The 20,024-nt window shown below is 52.5% G+C and overlaps 1 protein-coding gene across 4 annotated transcripts in view; it reads right to left on the bottom strand.

The window, feature by feature from the left end:
* LOC122381601 (phosphatidate phosphatase LPIN1-like) overlaps nt 1–18,719 on the bottom strand; it is a 36,346-nt gene extending 17,627 nt beyond the window's left edge. For 2 of the 4 annotated variants that reach the window (XM_043365957.1, XM_043365961.1), the window contains exons 1-6: nt 18,494–18,719; nt 4,218–4,382; nt 3,776–3,882; nt 2,606–3,564; nt 1,958–2,391; nt 541–1,573 (exon numbers count right to left, since the gene is read on the bottom strand). In XM_043365957.1, coding sequence (XP_043221892.1) covers nt 541–1,573; nt 1,958–2,391; nt 2,606–3,564; nt 3,776–3,882; nt 4,218–4,290 — 2,606 coding nt within the window. In that variant the 5' untranslated portion in view covers nt 4,291–4,382; nt 18,494–18,719. Of the gene's footprint in view, nt 1–540; nt 1,574–1,957; nt 2,392–2,605; nt 3,565–3,775; nt 3,883–4,217; nt 4,383–4,975; nt 4,996–18,493 lie in introns of those variants that run through there. The other 2 variants (XM_043365959.1, XM_043365960.1) reach the window with 2 other exon arrangements.
* Between the last annotated feature and the right edge of the window lie 1,305 nt (nt 18,720–20,024).

Below are 20,024 nucleotides of genomic sequence, written 5' to 3'. Positions count from 1 at the left end.
CAGCCACGATCAGCCCAGATACGTACCATTACCGATACACAATGGGGCACCAATGAGTCCAACTGACACAATACAGCACACACAAAGAAACTGCGTCATACCAGACCAAGGCAAGAAGTTGATCGGGTCCCGTTATACCAGTTGTACGACGGACCAATGGCCGTTTCCTAACGACGAACAAAGGTCCACAAAACACAGACACAGTACAGGCCCTGCCACACCGAGTGATTCCAGCCACCGACGCATAAATAATGCAGAAAACGCCGTTATACGCTGACGCACAGTGGGACATTGACCCGTATGTACCGAAAATATGGCCTGAACCGAGCATGGGACATGGCTATAGCAATAATGAAAACAGGCCACTGTCACCACCCTGCAGGGCGGGCGGCCAAGACAAATCCGTCCGGTGCCAGAGACAACTTTGTTTCACCGCGCTACTGAGCATGTCCCGGGTCGGGTCCCCGTCAACCCCTACCCCGTCCACCTCTGATCTGTCCTCCCCGAGTCCGAGGGGAGGGACACCTCGTCAGCACTCACCTCGGTCTCGACTGCCAGAGGCGTCCCGGAGTGCCGGGCGGAGTGCCTGTCTGTGTCTCACACTCTGCCGTCAGCGCAGTCAGGTCGGCCGGTTCCAGACCCGCGCGGCTCTCGTCCTCGCGCAGCGGGCCGGGTGCCACCTCTCCACCGAGTGCCTCCTCAGCAGCCTCCACCAGCGGCTCGCCGGAGAGCGGCTCCACCAGCGGCGGAGCACCGTCCTCTGAGGGCTCAGCGACCTGCCCCGAGGGCTCAGCGACCTGCCCCGAGGGCTCAGCGACCTGCCCCGAGGGCTCAGCGACCTGTCCCTCAGTCTCAGTGGCCTGCCGGCTCACCAGTTCAGGCATTGGCTCAGTGACCCGCCCCTCCGTCGGCGTCACCGGCTCAGTGACCTGTCCCTCGGTCACCGACTCCGTGTCGGCAGACTCGGTGACCTCGGTGATGACCGGGTGATCGCCAGTGACCGGCGGGGCCGCCGCGCCGGTGACCTGCGGGGGCGCCGCGCCTGTGACGGCGGCCGTCTCCACCTGGACCACCTCCTGCGCCGTGTCCGGCTGGCTGTCGGCCGGCGGCGGCTCGCCCGAGCGGCGCCACGACCACCACGAGTAGCTGCGACCCGAGCCCTTCTTGGCCGGCTTCTTCTTGGGCATGGTCTGCTCGGCGAGCCGCTCGAGGGTGCGCGGCGGCAGCGGCCGGCGGAACATCACCGTGGAGCAGAGCAGCGGCGCCGCCGTCGCCCAGTTGTAGTAGCGGCCGTTGATGCGGACCACCAGCTCGGGTCGCTCGAGCAGCCGCGGCTCGTCACACAGCTCATCGTACGTCACCAGACACTGCAGGAACAGGCTCTCGGGCACGCTGCCGTCGAAGTTGCCCTCGAGGCCGCCGCAGAGCGACATGGCGACGTCGCCGAGCTCCAGGTCGAGCGGCCGGTGGTCGCAGCTGTGCGGGCTGGACGGCGAGGGGGAGTGTGGGATCGAGGAGCCGTTACCCTCGTCCTCGTCCAGGCAGTGGTCGGCGCCGCTGTCTGCCGCCGCCTCTGTTGGAGATGAGAGAGGCATGGGTCAACCATGGAACGAAACGAGACTACGCGAAACAATCAGCAGACTAAGTCAGATAATTATCGGGCCAAACGAGACAATCATCACGTCCGACGGGCCGATCATTTGGACGAGTAGGACGGATGTCCCGTAGGCCCGCTTTAGCCAAGACAGTCCATCAACAGAGCATTTGTCAATGTCCGTCGGGGAGTTACGCGCGCCCAGACAGCTCAGACATACGGGCTAACGGCCGAGCCGACATTCGGTAAGATAACTGACGTGCCAACTGGGCGCTACACAGATCTGTGAGCAAGCCAAAGGGCCAAAAGGCCAAAATATTGAACATAAGCGCCCGAGACTGTGTTGGTCCGAGCGGTGCCTACCTTTGTCGCCACCGGCCAGCGCCTGGGAGCGCGGGAAGTAGAGCGCCGCCACCTCCGGGTCCAGCGACTCCAGGTTCAGGTCGTCCAGGTAGATACCCTCGGCCACCGGGTCGTGGCGCGCCTTCTTCGTCTTCCGCATGAAGCTGAACATGCCGGAGAGCATGGAGCGCTCCTCGCTGGCGGTGCTGGTGGTGGCGGCGACTGTGGACGCGGTGCCGGCCTCGGTGGCGCGGGCGGACGCCGCACCGCCGCCGGCCGCCTCTGCCGGCTCCCCGGGCGGCGGCGGCGCAGAGGAGCGTGACGGTGACGGCAGCTCGCCCCACTGCCAGACAGTGGTGTCCGTTTGACTGCCCTCGTCACTGACCAGACGCTCGCGCTCGATCTCGAACTCCGTGTCCGACTTGATCGGCGTGGCCGCCCGCGACGAGTGGGGGCTGCGGGCAAACGGGGGACGGTGTTATTGAAAGGATGATAAGGCACGCACGCAGACAATGACGCTAGCGAAACCGTAAACTGAAAAGAGCAAAAACTGGTAGATGAAAAAGTAATGTAAAGTAGCGTAATGAATTAAGTAATTGTCTAGCCGATCGTCTAGCCGCACGCGCTCGTTCCTCACGGCGCGGCCCGGGCCAGGCCCTGGTTACCCACCTGCCGCGGGGGCTGATGTCGGTGTCGCTGAACGGGTGACAGTCCTGCGGACAGGTGAGCCGCGACGTCCAGTCGTCGAGCGAGGCGCGTGACGCCCGCACCTCCTGCTTCACGTCCTCCATCTGGAAGATCTCGTCGTCCTGCGCAGACTCCACCTTCGTCTCCGACAGCGAGCGGCGGTGCTTGGCCGTCTTGCGCTTCTTCGACTTGCGCTTTTTGACGGGCTCCCGGTCGTCGGCGCTGGCCCGCGACTCGAGCGGCGCGGTCGGGCCGCTGGCGCAGGGCAGCCGCTCCGTCTGGGTGCTGGCACACACCTTCTCCGTGTTCTTGATGGGCACGAACATGGTGGAGCCGTCCAGCTTGACCAGCTTCTCCACCTTGCGCGCCTTGAAGGTGACGGGCGAGTCTCCGGGCCGCGGCTGCACCTGGCAACTCATGTCCGTGGTGACGGTCGACTGCGCCGCCGCGCCCGGCGTGTCAGGCACCGTCGTCACGTCCGTCACAGTCATGTGCGCGTGCGCGTCGGCGGCGGCGCTGCCGGGCGCCGGCACCACGTCGCAGCTGAGGTCGGTGACGGTCATGTGGGCGCGTGCGCCGGGCGTGGGCGGCTGGTGGGGGTCGGCCGGCGGCGCCGGCAGCTCGCAGTCCAGCTGCGCCACGCTCAGGTGGGTGTTGACCGGCGTACCGACCACGGCGGCGCCGGCGGCCAGCTCTGCGGCGGCGCCCTGCAGGCTGAACGGCTCGCTGCTGTCCAGCTGCCGGCCATCCACCGGGCGCGGAGAGCTCTCGTCGGCGGCGAACAGGGCGCGCGCCGGCAGCGGCCGCGGCAGTGGCGAGGTGGCCAGCTCGGCAGAGCCCAGCTCCTCGCCCTCGGCCACCGGCGCCACGAAAAACGCCTCGCCCGACTCGCCCAGCTTCATGTGGATGTCCACCGGCCGGCCGTTGATCTCAATGTCCACCTGGGGGTGGAAAAAGGGTGTATGTGGAACCAGGGAACTAGGGAAACTATTGCATGCATGAAGCACATTACACAAGAGGGCTGAGCACTTCAATGAGGCCTTTCAAATTGAAAAAAGATAAACTTATCCAGTATGGGATTACACTTTTGCTGAATGAAGAGCTGTAAATTATCTCAATGCCATAACTCAACAGCTCACGCCAGTAACTTACAATTTTCTCCTTGCTCTTGAGTACACCAATCTTGCCAAATCGGACATGGAATGGAGATGAAATGAAGGAGCCATCTTCCTGCTGTGCAACCACCACATCAATGGCCCCTGAAATAACACAATGACCAGAGAGATCAGTCACAAGTGAAAATTGTCATACATATTGACATGTATTGATACAAATGAGAAGCAAAAAATGTTATGTCACAGTACTATGCAATGCATAGTGCAATATGACATAGCTGTGACATACCTAATTTGATGAGACTAATGAATCATTCTGCTAAATTTACTTATGGAGAGCAATAATGGACAAAACAGAAAGAAATGTTAGGCAATTAGCACACTAATATCAAGCATTACATCTCATGTTTGATTGGGGTGGCTGCCACCTGCTATGGCTGAAAAGAGGTAATCACTCAAATGTGTAACATTTCATTTACCTGTTAGGGTTGCTGTGTTGATTTCATTGTAGAATTCCTTGAAGTTGGAAAGGAACTTTCCAATGTAATTCATGGTTAGGCTTGTAGGAGAGAAAATCTCCTGTAGTTATTGAGCTTGTGACCAGTGCACCAGAGGGCAAGAGATTCACAACTTCTCAAATAGACCTGTAAATGAGAAAAATTGCATCACACATTATACAAACTTGTAAAAGGGAAACCTACTTACTTACTTTGACAGCTTCAACTCTGACTCAGCTAAATAATCAACAAATATGGGCCCTGGACAATACAGTGCACCTATTAGTCTCTCACAACAATGATCATGCATGGAAAACAGACACAGCACTATGGTCTCACACCATACACATTACACAGCACCTGGTTTTGACCTGGTAATCAAAAGAAGGTTCACAAAAAGCAGCGACTTGCTCATGAAATTGTGAATTTTTTTACGATTTCAGGGGTCAAAGAGACACACAACCTCGCTTCTAGTGCCAAATCTCGCTTCTTTGGAAACCAAGGCCTCAAAACTACCTGAGAACAGTCCACTGTCGAGGTCCAAGGAAAAGGAGAACAAAGGGTTTCACGATGGCCTGGAAAGCGTGGGCAGTTTTGTTTCAGTGGTTCACGAATCAACTGCCTGGACCACGCAAAGGGTGCAGGATAGAAATCTCAGGAAAGTGGAAATACAAACAATTTCGGCCCAATTTCTACCGCGATACCGTCACTCTCACAGACACAGCGACCGCACCACCCACCTCAACAGGAACACGGCGTCTGCTGCCGCGCGCTGCCGCACGCGCTGCACCGTCGCCCAGCTGTGACGTCATAGCCCAGTCAGCTGATCAGCGAGTGATCGTTACCAGTGGTTCTCAAACTTTGATGCAGAACGGCCGGCGAGCATTCGATTCGGTGCTATCTCAGATGACGAAATGAAAGGACGAATTAGGTATTTAAAATCTAAGACAGTGCTTTTCCTAATCATTATTAGAAAATGAACCCAAATCTTATCTAAAAGGGTAGTTTTTGTCTTTTAGTTATCAGAATGCTGATAAAATAAAGTTCTAGAATGGAGCTGCAACTTATCAGTTCATATATCCAGCCAGCTAAGCCAGCCCCAAAGGAAACTAAACCGTCTCTCCCGTTGGTGATCAACATCGTGGAATTAGGAATAAGACATCGCACGATATCGCGAAATTAGATCGGTGTGCATGCCGGCGCGGTCGGCGGACGCCGGTCGGCGGACGTAGCGTGACATCTACCGTCCACCTACCGCCTAGCTAACCGGCCCGTGACCTCGACACCGATGTGCAGAGGACGCTACGGCTCTGGTTTCCCAACGGGATCGTCTGCAAGGGTCGGGTGCCGGCAGGCCGGCCGGACCGGACGAACGGGTCGCCGGCGGCGGTGGCGTGATGTGGCGTCATGGCCAGCCGCCCGGCGCCCGCCTCCACGCGCCTCGGCTTCACGCGGCCGGACGGCCCACGTGGTCCGATGGTGTGACGATGGTGACGTCACCACCCAGTGACGTCACGGCGGTGGTGGGGGCGCACCTGCGGAGCGTCATCCGGCGCCGGACGCTGACGGGACAGCCGCGGCATGTGGGACCCAGCCGTCCCGCCGGGATGTTTGTGTCCCACTGTGGCCGCAGGCGAACACTGAGTCACCAGGGGTGACCAGCGCAAATAACAGGCCGGGGCTGGTGTAACCGGTTATGTGACGCATCATTTCTCAGAATGGCCAAGTTTTCTCAGAATTGCGAGCCTCTGAAAGTGGATCCCAAATGCGCTAAAAATAGAACTCTCGCATCGTCGACTGGGAAAGGGAAGCCGTAAAGGGCAAAGGGGTCGGGGCACAGCGTTTGGGGGACACTGGTATGCTGAAAGATTTCTCGAATCGTCACATTCACTCTAGAAAATGACGCTATTTTATCTGCCGGGTCCGGGTCAAGTACGGCACTCTTCAGGACACACACACAGACTCTACTAGAAGACTTAGGCCGGGGGGATCCAGGGCGTCGGAAGTCCATCTACGACACGTCGCAAGTTACGACACATATACCGTCGCAAGTTGTGTCGTAGCGGAAAAGGAGGGATGTTGAGGAAAGAGGGGTTTGTCGGAGGATACGACAGAACGTAGCTGCGACGAGGCTTAAATACCCGCTTTACTCGAGAATTTAAAAGGCTACACGATCAGCTGATCCCGTAGTAAACGTCAGTAAGGTCGAAAACTCTATCACGCATAAAGGAACATTCGCCCTTCTGGTTTGCGAGCTTATGAGACAGCAAGGTCAAGCATGTTCTCTGATTCTGAAGCTTTGTCTTAACTGGGTGACTTGTGGTTGCTAACGCTCACGTGATTTGCCATAAAATTTGGGATCGATCACAGGAGATTCGTGGCTATAGAGTATAGGGCATCTAGAACCGATGCTTTAGAAGAAATGAGTTCCGAGAGTTTGAGGTCACAGAGAGGTAAGAAATTTGTAGACTGAGGTCACAATTGGAGGTTACAGAGGTCATCTGGGACACGTCAGGTCACAGAGGTCAACTTGGGGTCATCACAGAGCTCAATTGGAGACCACGGAGTAATCTGAGACACGTCAGGTCACAGAGGGCAACTTGGGGGCACGTCAGGTCAAGGAGGTCAACCTAGGGTCATCACAGAGCTCAATTGGGGGTCATCTGGGACAAGTCAGGTCACAGAGGTCAGCTTTGGGTCATCGAAGACCTCAATTGGAGGTCACGGAGGTCATCTGGGACACATCAAGTCACAGAGGTCAACTTGGGGTCATCACAGAGCTCAGTTGAAGGTCATGGGGGCCATCTGGGACAGGTCAGGTCACAGAGGTCAGCTTGGTGCCATCAGAGAGGTCACTTAGAGGTCACAGAGGTCATATGGGACACATCAGGTCACAGAGGTCAACTAAAGGTCATCAGAGAGCTCAATTGGAGGTCATCTGGGACACGTCAGGTCACAGAGGTCAGCTTGGAGTCATTAGAGAGCTCAATTGGAGGTCACGGAGATCATCTGGGACACGTCAGGTAACAGAGGTCAACTTGGGGTCATCACAAAGCTCTATTGGAGGTCATGGGGGTCATCTGGGACACGTCAGGTCACAGAGGTTAGCTTGGGGTCATCATATAGGTCACTTAGAGGTTACAGAGGTCATATGGGACACGTCAGGTCACAGAGGTCAAGTTGGGGTCATCACAGAGCTCAAATGGAGGTCATCTGGGACACGTCAGGTCACAGAGGTCAGCTTGGAGTCATCAGAGAGCTCAATTGGAGGTCACGGAGGTCATCTGGGACACGTCAGGTCACAAAGGTCATGTTGGGGTCATCACATAGCTCTATTGGAGGTCATGGGGGTCATCTGGGACACGTCAGGTCACAGAGGTCAGCTTGGAGTCAACAGAGAGCTCAATTGGATGTCACGGAGGTCATCTGGGACACGTCAGGTCAAAAAGGTCAATTTGGGGTCATCACAGAGCTCATTGGAGGTCATCGGGGTCATCTGGGACACGTCGTTTTTGGAATTGGGAGAATCTTTTGGGGGATGCCCCTTGCAACGTCCAAGACCGCCTTTCTGGATTCGCCAGTAGTTGCTGGAATGGTGTTAGGCTACTTCATATCCCCGAATACCCCAATAAATGTGAATATAACATATTACGCACCATTTTCAACACTCTCGCTGGCACGGATTGAGGCGTCATAGACGACCCGTCAGTTCAAGCTCTATAACTCGCGTTAGCGTTAACGGATTGCAACCAAATTTTCAGGATATAAAGTTTAAACAAATTTACACCTACCATGTAAATTTCGTGACCCTGACCCGAATGACCTGTGACCTGTGACCTCTTCCTCAAGGCAAGGTCAACTTGCGACACAACTTACGACTGCTATTTCAAATTCGTAAGTTGTGTCGCAAATCAGGCAATTTGCGATAGACTTTACTACTTAAGTAACGCTACTCATCGATTGATCCCTTCAAAAACGACTTACTACACAACTTGCGACACGTCGCAGCTACGACGAGGCTTACGACGCTCTGGATCCCCCCAGCCTTAGGGTGGACGACACTGGAAACGCGACGAGGCCTCCACAAACTAACGACATTCCATTCATTCACCCACAACAGACATCACTTACCCGCAGCTATCACCTCACTCATACCTGACACAAGAGCACACACAACAGGAAGACCACTGCGAAACGCAACATCTCTAACATTGCCCCCTAACAAAACCACAGCATACCAGAAATCCTTCATCCCTTCATCCATCAGGATGTGGAACCAACTCCCACCTGAGGTGACCTCAATCCAATCCTCCCGATCCTTCAAGCGTGAAATACACCAGCGCTGTGGCGCAGCTTCGCCGCAGTTTTACTACGATCTTGGTTCCAGATCAGCGAACGTGTTTCATGCAAGGTTAAGAATGGGCTTATCCCAACTGAACGCACACTTATTCAAAATCCATAGCCGTAATACTGATAGTCCTGTTTGTCTCTGTGGTCATCTAACTGAAGATATAAAACATTTTGTCCTTCACTGTCCTCTCTATCGTGACATAAGGACCCAAATGATTCATGAAACTTTACTCATCATTCCAGAATTTTCTAACCTAAGTCAAGAGCAGCAAATCACTGTCTATCTCAAAGGAATTAACTTAAATGAGCGAGAACAACAGCAAATTGCAAACATTTTCCAACGATTCATCCTTAACACCAAACGCTTTTCATTTTAGATTCCTTGGCGGGCGCCGGCAGCTGACGGCGGCTGATGGCGGACCTGGGCGTATGCCGCTGCGTGGACGGCGGCCGCACCTCGTTCGACTTTGCCTCTGCTTACCGGGCGGGGTGCGGCCGGCGGCTGCGCGGCGGTGGGCGCCCGGTTTGCCTATACGGACGGGCTGTGTGGGTGGCGGGAGGGGTGCTGGTCGGTGTCCGGAGGCGGTCGTTTTATCTTTGATTTATTTTCGGTATTCTGTTGGAGAGGTACCTTGAGTTAAGCAGTTTTGCTTTTGTGCCAATCCATCTGTATCATCATCTCACAATGCATGTCCATGATCGAAAATAAATAAACAAACAAACAAACAAACAAACAAACAAAACGGGATCGCATTCGAGAAATGGCATCGGGTATGACGTCATCATTGGTTCGTCACCCGGTGACACGGGTCGGTGGCTGTTCAATAATACCAGATGTCGTTACAGTTTCGCGTAAGGCGTAGGCAAAAAGCAGCCCCAGACAGGTACTAATTCACTATAAGGTTTTGTACTTCATTCACACAAAAGCCTTTTTAAAGTAGACGGATTTCCAGCACCTTTTAACGAACCTTAAGACTTAATTGACAATAATTTTGGAACTCTTCGTAGTAAGCTAAGACATAAGAGCCACTTACTATAGTGCTGAAGCCTGGTGGCATTGTCGACCAGTGCAACAGCATTACGTTACGTGCCAATCATATGCAGGTTCGTCATGCAACTAGCAGCCCAGAGGTGCGCTGGATAGGTAAATATAACATGATATATGCTTAACCACACAATATGATAGGCTTGCCCAAGACTTCCCGAGAGTTGCGGTGGCTGATCGGCACATGTTCACACTGCGGTAGGCACCGCGTGCGAGGCAGATCGCCACAAATTTGTCAGTTCCGCGTTTCAGTTCCCAGTGCCTGCCAACGAGCGCAACTGAGCCGGGATTTTCAGAGGGGACATACAACAGCCGGTTGCATTACCCCACACATGCTAGCTGCGAAACCGACCGCGAAGCGCTGAGGTTTGAAGCACTCAACGAGCGGCTGATGTTCTCAGCTGAGTTCATGCACATTGCACGCCACGCGGCACAATTGCAGTATGCACTGGGCATAAAAACCAATCGGCGCGTGACACGTGGAGGTGAGCTGATTCACAGTTCATCACTCTGAACTCACGTTGCCAGCCAAGAAGTGATAAATGATATGCGTGGAAGTCGTTTGTGGACTTCGGTCTGCCAGCGCTGATTCAAGCTCTTCACCTGGCTGCTACACGTCACTGCACAGGTACTCTTAGGCAAGGCCGTATAAGAGCTCTTAGGTGCAAAATGACAACATGTCGGCGAGTGATAAAAAATGAATACTGGGAAATGAGGGCAGGTCCGCACGTGAATTAGGTGCGCATCGAGATTCCCAATGAACGAATATCGAAAAACGCATCATACCGAAAAACGCTGTAGGTACCTATATACCGTCAACGCTTGATGCTAAGATAAAACAGGAATTTATAGGCTTCTTTGCTCGTTGATCTCCTCTAGTTAGAAAGTCATTGTGTAAAAATAAAATACCTATTATAACATAAAAAAATTAGTCTGTCGTCTTTTAGGTATCCGTGCTGATGGCTCACAAGTGCCCACCGCTACCCTTGGGACCTCGGGAAATGTCCGGGGGAGGGCCTGCCCGCTTACCACTCCGGACCCGTCTGCTGGGGAGTCTAATGACGCCGGCCTTGGTACAGCTACTGAGGACTGGGGGAGATCTGCAAGACCAGCTGCCCTTCAACGCCTCAGGCTAGCGTCCCTACCGAGTGCCATATCGATATTGGAAGGTTCGATGAGGCCGCACTAAATGCCCATGCATTATAGGGAGCTTGCATCGCATTAGTTATAGGTAATACCGCGATTAGTTACAAGCTGCTTCGTTCATATAACAATGTGGCGAATAAGCCCATAGGTCCGCAGTGGACTTCGGCTTGGGTAAACGTTCCTTCTGTACTTAGGGCCTTGGTCCCTTCCTTCATACCTATATCACGAATTTCTTGGTCACATATGTGGATCGAATGTGGATCATATGTGGACCGTTTCACACGGCATTTATTACCGTTCGGCGATCTCATTTTTTGACCTCCCCGATGACTGCTAAACGATAGATCATCATATGGGGACGAATGTGCATGTCTCTGCTGAGATACAGAGACAACAAAAGTCGTTTTGAACTTATCTTGCCATCCCCGTCTTATCTTCACATATGAAGCTCGCCCCCGCCATGGCAAGGTCGCTAAACAGTGAGACGGACTTGCAAGGTTTTGTGCAACGAACGGCTCCGGGCCCACCTGGGCTGAAGGTCGACCGGTCGGGTGCTTTGTCCTGCAGCGGTCCACTCGCTTAGGGAAAATTGTGTAATGCCGTGGCCGTTTAAAATTATATGCAAATCTCACAGTGCGATAATTTTACACACCAGTGTATAGTCTTTCGATGAAGACGGAACATGGAAATAAGCTTTGAAATGGCAACAGAATTAATGGCAAGATGTTTCCAAATGACCTATTGGCAGTTTTCGTAGGTACTTATTCTTCCCAGGACACCATTTTAGTATGTAGCTTCAAATGCATGCTATCATCTTTATACGCATAAATGAAACGGCCACCAGATATGAGAGGAAAAACGCAACAAATATGTGAACACTTATAAACCAATACAAATAGGCGCTCAACGCACCAACTGTTGGAAACATGCATGTACTATGTATGATAATTCTACAGCTGGCCAGTAGTCATTCTCTTGCCTAAAAACAAGGATGAATGAGTTTGGATTATGTGCGGTTAGAGTGATTATTCGCGGTCTCTGTCGGCTGTCCGTCGGCTGTCCGCATTTTAAGCCATGCTTTTTATTTTCCGGCATTTTCCTGTCCCTTTGTCAGCGCGGCACTTTGAGCTGTAGCCGACCGACCGGGGCCTCTGCTGGCCTGTAGCACAAAGCGACCCGGCGATCCTCGACGGCCATTTGGACCGGGGTGGCAGGAGGGATGTGACGTGGTAGCAGGAAGAGGGACCGACCGGCCCGGCCGCTCAATCCGAGCGACACGCACCGACCGGCGCGGCCCGCCCAGCGTGGCCCAGGGACGCCGGCGCCCTTTGTTTGGTCGGGTCGGTCGGCCGGCCGGCTGGACCCGGGCCGCCGCCCAGCCAGCAGGTAACGGAGTCGGCCCGACGATAACATCGGAATTGGTGGTCGGGGATGGGAGGCACAGGCCCTCAGGCACCCCAGCACCTTCCTGATGTTCATCAAAGAGGCCTCACATGCGGAACATCTGGAAGTGAGCTTCTCATTGTCCGCAGAAATTAGTTAGGTACTCTCTACCTCTCCTATCCTCTCTCCGTCCTCCCGCCCTCTACCCCACTCGGCCGCCCGTTCCCAGTCCGCGGCTCACGTCGGTTTGTTATTATAATGCGGGGCGGGGCCGGTTATGGCCGGTGGTCGGCGGATGGTCCCCAGGGGACCGGCCGTACCATCCACCCACGCACTTCCCCGACATGCGTGACAGTCTGCAGAGGCCGTCCTAAATGTCCGCAGGCGGACGCCCGACGGCGGCGCGTGCGCGACCGGCAGCGCATACCGCGACGGCCGCTCAATCCGCATAGCAACAGCACGCGGAGCCACTGCGGCCACTGCGGCCGGCCGCAGCGGCCCGACATGGACCCGTATTGCGTCACACCGCTCTGCGTTCCTAAACGTCACACTGCGTCACACTACGGCGTGCTGCACCGTCAGTCTGGTCAGAGTGTCAGGCGCCAAACCATCGAGCTCATATCTGTAGCAGCTTGAGCGTTCCGGCAATGCTAACCAAGATTACTGAATCATGATTGAATGCCAACAGATACGCCGTATCGCCGTCAGTTGCTGGGGTTGGGCGGTGTTCGGTGGGGCACCCCCGCACCGTCTCCCAGGCCAGACGCTCACAAATATCTCGCGGTAAACACCGCTGCGTGTTTACTCAGGTGTAAGGCGGCATCTACTCCGCCATGTGCTGCACTGAAAACAGCAGTAAAAAACACGACCGAACGGCAGTAAAGGCGTGTGTAGCCGCGCTGACTCGACACTTTCGGCGCTGGACCCCGGGCTGTTGCGACAGACCGCCAGATGGGGGCCGGACCGCGGTGACGGGCAGAAAGAGCGAGCCGTGTCGGAGGGCGTCGGCGAGAGCGAAAGGCCCGCAGGCTGATGGTCGAAGCTCGATCGTACCAGAGGGCCGCGGAGTTGCGTAAGTCGCCCGCCCGCTGCCTTGTTCCTCATTCTTCAGGCAATTAGAAATGGTAACGAACGTTACGTAATGGTGACGGAAGAGCGGCCGAAACGAAGTACCTATAGGTACGGTTCTCCAGTAAAAGTCTTGTTGGTTTTGCTTTTTCGGATATATCTGGTCCCATATAATGTTCAGATCCATAAGTACCAACCTGAATTATGTGTATGCACATTTACCACGAGACTGTGAAATTGCAACGTTGTGTGCCAAATACTTTCCGAGATATTGAACAAAAGCCTCATTTTGAGCCGTTTGGGGCATTCTGGCCGCAATCTTCCTGGGATCGCCTATGACATAAGTGGAGCCATCTACCGAGAGGGACGCGGAAACACAGGATCATGAATGAATCGAGCGCGTAGTAACCGGCAAATGAAAGGAAGACTCGGCAGAGGCTATCCGGGTGGCCGGCGCGCGGCGCGCCCTTAGGCATCGGCTGACTCTTCGGACCGCGTGGGGTCAGAGGTCGCACTCGGGAAGTCTCGGCTCTGGGTTTTAGCGCTGTGCAGCCAGGAAGGAACGGAGGATAGCGTTAGCCGACTGACTAGTAGCTCGGCTTATTCGTTTGAAGTGGAAGGGGAGCACAGAACGGGATGGTGGGCTGGTGGATGGTTGGACGGTGATCAGGTTAGCGCGTAGAACGCAGCTGAAGATGCATTGTTTTACATGGAAACAGCATGCAGTATAATGTGCGGGATTATGCCAGAACTCATAAAAAATGGAATTTACTTTCGGCCGAGGGAGTGGATGGGTGCCGTGACACACCATGACGAGCACGATGCTGCCAATATCTGGGCGCTGCAGCCTACAACCATTTTCCACCCATAACATTCAGGTCACTTGACCTGAACTCAGAGATCGGCTCTGATTGACCTTAGACCCTAAAATCGGGTATCCGTCGGGTGCGTCACCTTCAGGGGCGCTCTACCTGTGCCTTTGATCTTACCAATAACTATAGAAAATCGAATAATAATATATAACAAAAAAGGCATGCTTCATTAACATTTTTATTCACACCCGCTCGTGTGCATGCTGCTTTGACCTTAGCTGCTCGTATCATAATATATAGCTTCAATGCTTAACCCTCGACCTGCTTTTGGTTTTCTGCATATACTTATCGCTCCTATTTGAGTTAGCGTCTTGCGGATAAGAATGAGCGTGCGCATCGTTATGAGGTGCAGCAACTGGCACCCGAGTTTATTGTCTCAGGTCAACCGATAAATTCTGAGGTCAGGCTAAGTGCCCTATGTCGCGGGATCGTTTTTTTATAACTTCACCACAAATAGTCACAGAGCTAAGATATTGGCACTATCTAGTTCTTCATGCTCAAGTGCGTCGAATGGAATGCGTTTTGTTTCGTTGAGGTCAGCTTAATCCGCGCCCGGGTGTGCCTCTCAGCCAGTTTCGTCATGGTGGGGGGGGGGGGGGCTTTTTGGCCACACCAGATTATCTCGGAAAGTAAGCAAGCTATAAAGGCATGATAAAAAGAAATAGATAACTCGATACAAGATCTTTCAGAATCATCTAGGTTACTTTTTTGATCAGGTCATCGCTGAGGTCACTGGAGTTCACCAAAGGTAAAATTTTCACGAACTTTTGTTCCCGATTTTGACAACTTTTCACAAAGCGGCGCATCAGTCGCGAACCAATAGAGCTACAGCGCTGCGGAAAGGTAAATTCGATAGCTCTTTTAAAGGCCTTTCTGAATATTGTTCTCAGATTTGACCTAAGGTCAACGGTTCAGCCTTCAGAGTGTAAGAACTATCAAAATTTGACGTTTTTGTGGGAAAGGTTTTTGCATCATATTTTTTTTTTTTTGTTCCAAGCTTGTATGACGCTTATTTTACCGGTATTGCGTTTGTCTCGTCGAGACGCGTCGAATAAACTATAATTGACTTTAAAAAGTAAAATGAAAAAAAAAATTGACCTCAGGTCAAGGTCACTTAAAAGGTCATGTTTGCATGTCATTCGATTCGTATTGTTGAGCTGAACACATTCATGGTGTTTTCAGCGCTCTAGCATGTTTCTGTCTAAGGCTATGGTAAAAACAGTTATATTATATTCATGCGACACAATCACGTTTCATGACCTGAGATGATCTCAGCGGCATAAAAGGGGTCACAGGTGCAAGTTCCGGTTCAGTGTGTCATCTTTACTTCTATCACGATGTTTAAGGGTATTTTCGGCCAAAAGAAGAGCATTTCAATTTCATCCTAATGACTTAGATATGAAAATTCCGAGATACACAAATTGTTCATGCTAACTTTCTCATGCAAAAGCCAGAGTTTCAAACTTCTGGGATGTGACAGAATCACAAAGTTTTTTAGAGGTATGGTTACTTAACTTGACCTAGTGACATGACCTTATGTGACCTGGGAAAAGTTCATGGGTGTCGTTTTGTATAGGCTTGGTAGGGCCCGAGCCCAACCAATGATTTCATTATTTTATCATTAACCGTATTGCGATGCATGGTAAAAATGGCTTTTGTGTCCCAAAATTAACCTTTAAAGCCCTACCAATTAATTTCGGAAAGTGATGCCCGTGCCACGGGTCAAAAATTTTAAATAGGATGCGATATTGATGTATCACTTGGCTATACCAAGTTTCACGGCGCGGTTTTCCTTACATGCGCAAAAAACTGGCAGGTGTAGCCAAAAACGTCCCCCTTCCCCCCCCCCCCCCACACTCGGTCAAAGGTTAAGGTGTTCACCTCAGGACATGGTCAGGGCAGAGCCACTCAGGCCACGAAGCTGGTCCAAGGTCATACCGCTTATCATTCGATTCGGTAGGTCCTCGTAAGTCCACTGGTGGCTTCCCGACTCGCTAGCTTAATTCGGTCGGGACTTTTTGGTGAAAACTCCTATGATCTTAGAGATATCTTGAATGAAGTCGCCTAAGATCAACAATGCAAAAGTGAATACTGGGGCTTGCAAGGATTGTAAAAAATCACAAATTAATGCACTTTAGACAGTTTTAGATTTCTCCCGGCGACAAAAAATCAATTTTCATAATTCTCCATTGATAAATAATTGTGAGGTCGCGTGACCGACCTGACGCCAGGCGACTCTTCAGAAAAAAAAAATACGAGATAACCACACACAAGTTGTGAGACCTCTGGAAGATAGTGTTAGATCCTATAAGCTTCATTCCCCGGAGGTGTTTGGAACGAAGGGCGTTGCGAAGTCGCGACAATTTAGGATCCTACCGAGGCTCACTTTTGACGTTAAATGTCATTGACCTGACCTTAACCTTGGCACCCAGAGTGGGGTGTCGGACGGACCCCACCCCAGCCCCCAGTTTTTTTTTTCGCGAATAACTCGCGCAAAAAGCGGCTGATCGCGACAGAACTCTCAGTACCCTCGAGTCAATCAACTTTACACCTGCTATAAAAACTTTAATGACCTTGACCCAAATGACCTTTGACCTTTTTCGACACCATGTTTGGCCAGAATCGTGATTCGACGTATGTCGGCTCACATTAAGCGCGGGTATCTAGTCTTGTCGTTGCTTTAAACCTTCAAACATGTGGAATGATTGTGATCCCATGGATTATGGTGGGTGTCAAGGCAACGTGAAGGTCAGGTCAGGCCATTGACCTTTGATAACCTTGGTTCACTTTCTCGAGTTTTACATGTTTCTTAGGGTAGATCTTGGAGTTGATTTTGCATTTAGCTACCATATGAACATTTACCAAGCAGTTTTGGTTCCTTCGTGACATATTACGAAGTTGTTTGTGGTGGTTGACAAAGACATCTACAATGGATAGAGCTGACAGGACGTTTACTGGTTGACTTAACCTGACCTGACCCGACCTGGCCTAAATTCACGGAAACATCTCCTGTGATTAAAACTAACATGAAATTCGTGATCAGCAGTTAGCACCCCCTAAGCCCATAATAGCTTCACTTTATAAAGTTCTAGCAGGTCCCAATTTTTTTCCGACTTTTGGGTCATTGACCTGTCAACTAATGACCTAAAACTTAAAATTGGGTATCATCGACTTCCTCTCGTCAAGGGAAACACGCTCGTTTTTTTTTTTTTGCAAAACTAACTCGATCAGGGGCCAAACGGCAAGAGAGGTCTAAAGGACCCCATCCCTCTATACAAACGCTAGATGCTGGCAAAGCACCACGACGGGCGAGGGTTAAAATTCAGTTGCTGTTACAAGATTCGGCTTGAATGAAAGGCCAGGTTTGCCAAATTTCAGCTCTCGCAGCTATCACAATTATAAACATGTGGAGGAGGCAACCGCCTCCCCCACCCCTCTTCCCCTCTCGGCCGGCGAGGTTTAAATTGGGTTAAATGCACATTACAAGGCATTTAAACAAATGACGCAACCGAACAGTCTTGTGCATTGAACAAAAACTTGTTACCCGCGCTAGTCTATCGGCACCATAACACATGGTCGAGACTGTCGTTCGCCACGGACGCGCTCTCTACCAACCCTCTGAGCCCAGTGACTGCGGGTGACATTGACATGTCAAGCCTGGATTGGCCGCCGGCCGCTGTCGTGCGGTCGTTACACGCGGAGGGGAGGAAGACACAGCGCTCTACGTTGTATCTGACCTATGACCTTTCCCCGTGCCCTGCTCACCGACCCCGCTCCATGTCGCTGGGCGGTGGCGTGGCGGTGGAAACCGGTTCTAGCCTCTACACATGCCACCACTCTAACCCTCCCCTCCCCACGCTACTACGCGGCGTGGAGTACGCTCGTGCGTAACTGGGCGGAGCAAAGGGTCACGCGATACAGAGGCGGAACTGGTTGCCCTCCCACTCGCTGAGCGACCAACGACTAATACCCTGGAGAACCGTACGTAAAAATAAGCAGACCGCTAAAGAGATAGTAGGAGTTTCGGACAAACACCGTTAGCAATGATTGCAATTGTGTCCGCGCCATGTATCAGTTGACAACGCAATGATAAATAAACGTACACACCACAACTCACGGTGTCAGTGAGTGTGGTTACAACCAGCTGTAAACGCAATAGTCATTAGAATTTAAGGACGATAATTTTCTCCGGAGCTTTCTTCCTGACGGCGAACAAACAACCAAACATTGAACACGGCCATGGTGGCACGTCGAGAAAACAGAACAATGAACACACAAACATGAACCACGCTGACACGCTGTACGAGCGACAATGGGCTAAACACCGTATTGCAGTCCCCCTGCACCCCTGCAACTGCCGCCCCTGCCTCCCGTGCTCTGCACGACCCACTTACCAGCCGGTCAACTATCTCTTTCTCTCGCGGTGGGTCAGCGTCGGCTGCCTCGGGCGGGATCAGTCTCTCCGCGCACCTGTCGCCACGGCTGCCCGCTCTCCACTGCAGCAGGGCAGCAGTCGGACCCGGCAGGCGGCAGGGGGCGGCGCACGGTCGGACCCCGGGGGAGGGGGGCGGGGGAGAAGTAGGCGGGTGCACCTACTCCACCGGGACGGCGCCCAGGACTGACCCGAGCCGCGAGCCGGGCCGGTTTCCCAGCCATTCATCCTTGAAGGGGCTCCCGGCGCAGGATGTAGTACGAGCGCGCGAGCCTCCGCAGCCGCCAATCGCGTGGCCAGGTACTGCGTCGCACCACGGGAGCGGCCAATGGGAGCGCGTGGCGCCGACGCGCCTCTTCCCCGACCTTGGGTGGCGTGCGAGTCCGGCTGCCCTGCCCCCGGCGGCGGATCGATGTTTTGGTCGAGGCCGACCATGGGCCATGACATCGGCGTCTGGCCTTGGAGTATTACATCCTAGCGTTTTAGGCATGCGATGAGGTTGCCGATTTCGTAATAGTTGGCCATCTGTGTCTGCAACGCTTCAAACGGGCTAGACTGGTCAGGCAGGTAACAAGTCAATAAAAGCTTCCCAATGATCGTGAAGCTCAACATTGTGGACTTCGTGAATTTCTGTTTAATGGGATTAATTCTTACAAGGAAATAATGAATTAACTCGTCAGAATAATTTATAGACGGACTGACTGCACCTTGGGACAATGGACATTGGAATTGGTTTAAGTATTTGCGTCTCAGTCCTGGCTGGCTGGCAAGGTAGGTCAGGTCACTCAGTCAGGTCGAGTTTTAGGTCAGACTAGAACGACTTTCACGAACCGACCCGCGAATCTTTGGAGAAGTATAACAAACGGTCGACATCGGGCGGTGTTAACACTACCCCGCGAACAGGACAGCCCAGATCGTTTAAGATTTTACCGTCAGTTCCCAATGGCGCTTGTATGTTGCAGGTTTGTATTATCACATCTGAAAGGTACTTAAATAACCAGCCCATTAGCCGTTACTGGTCGTTACTATGTAATGTTTTTGTTACCTACTCTTAGATAAATTGCGTAACAAGCGTTTTACGTTTTGACGGCCACGTGGTTCGAGCAGCTGGCTGTCACTGAACTGTAGAACAAGGTCATCTGCGGGCGGGCAGAGCCGTGGAAAAGTACCCAAGCACGTCACCAATATATGCCGCATCTGGCTTTTTCTACGACACAAATTCATTCTCGTACTATTGTCAGTGTGACCATCGATTTCGATTCCACCATTACATAACAGTGTCCCGTGCAAATAAGCAACATTTTGTTTTTATTTTCCCCGGGGGCTGTGTTTCTATCTCCACTCTAACTGCACTCTGTGGCCGTCTATAATGTTATTTCCTTTCCTCTTTTGCATCTGCCAATTGACATGGTCTGTCACCTGCCGCGTACCATGTGACCTTATGGCATACCTTTTGGCGTACACCCGTGACGCACGCCGCGAGGACGAGCCCC

This window comes from Amphibalanus amphitrite, unplaced genomic scaffold (genome assembly GCF_019059575.1).
Source record: "Amphibalanus amphitrite isolate SeventyFive unplaced genomic scaffold, NRLGWU_Aamphi_draft 000123F_arrow, whole genome shotgun sequence".
Classification (NCBI taxonomy): Eukaryota; Metazoa; Arthropoda; class Thecostraca; order Balanomorpha; family Balanidae; genus Amphibalanus; species Amphibalanus amphitrite.
Note: the sequence above shows the minus strand (reverse complement) of the source record. Positions and strands in the feature narration are given on the sequence as shown.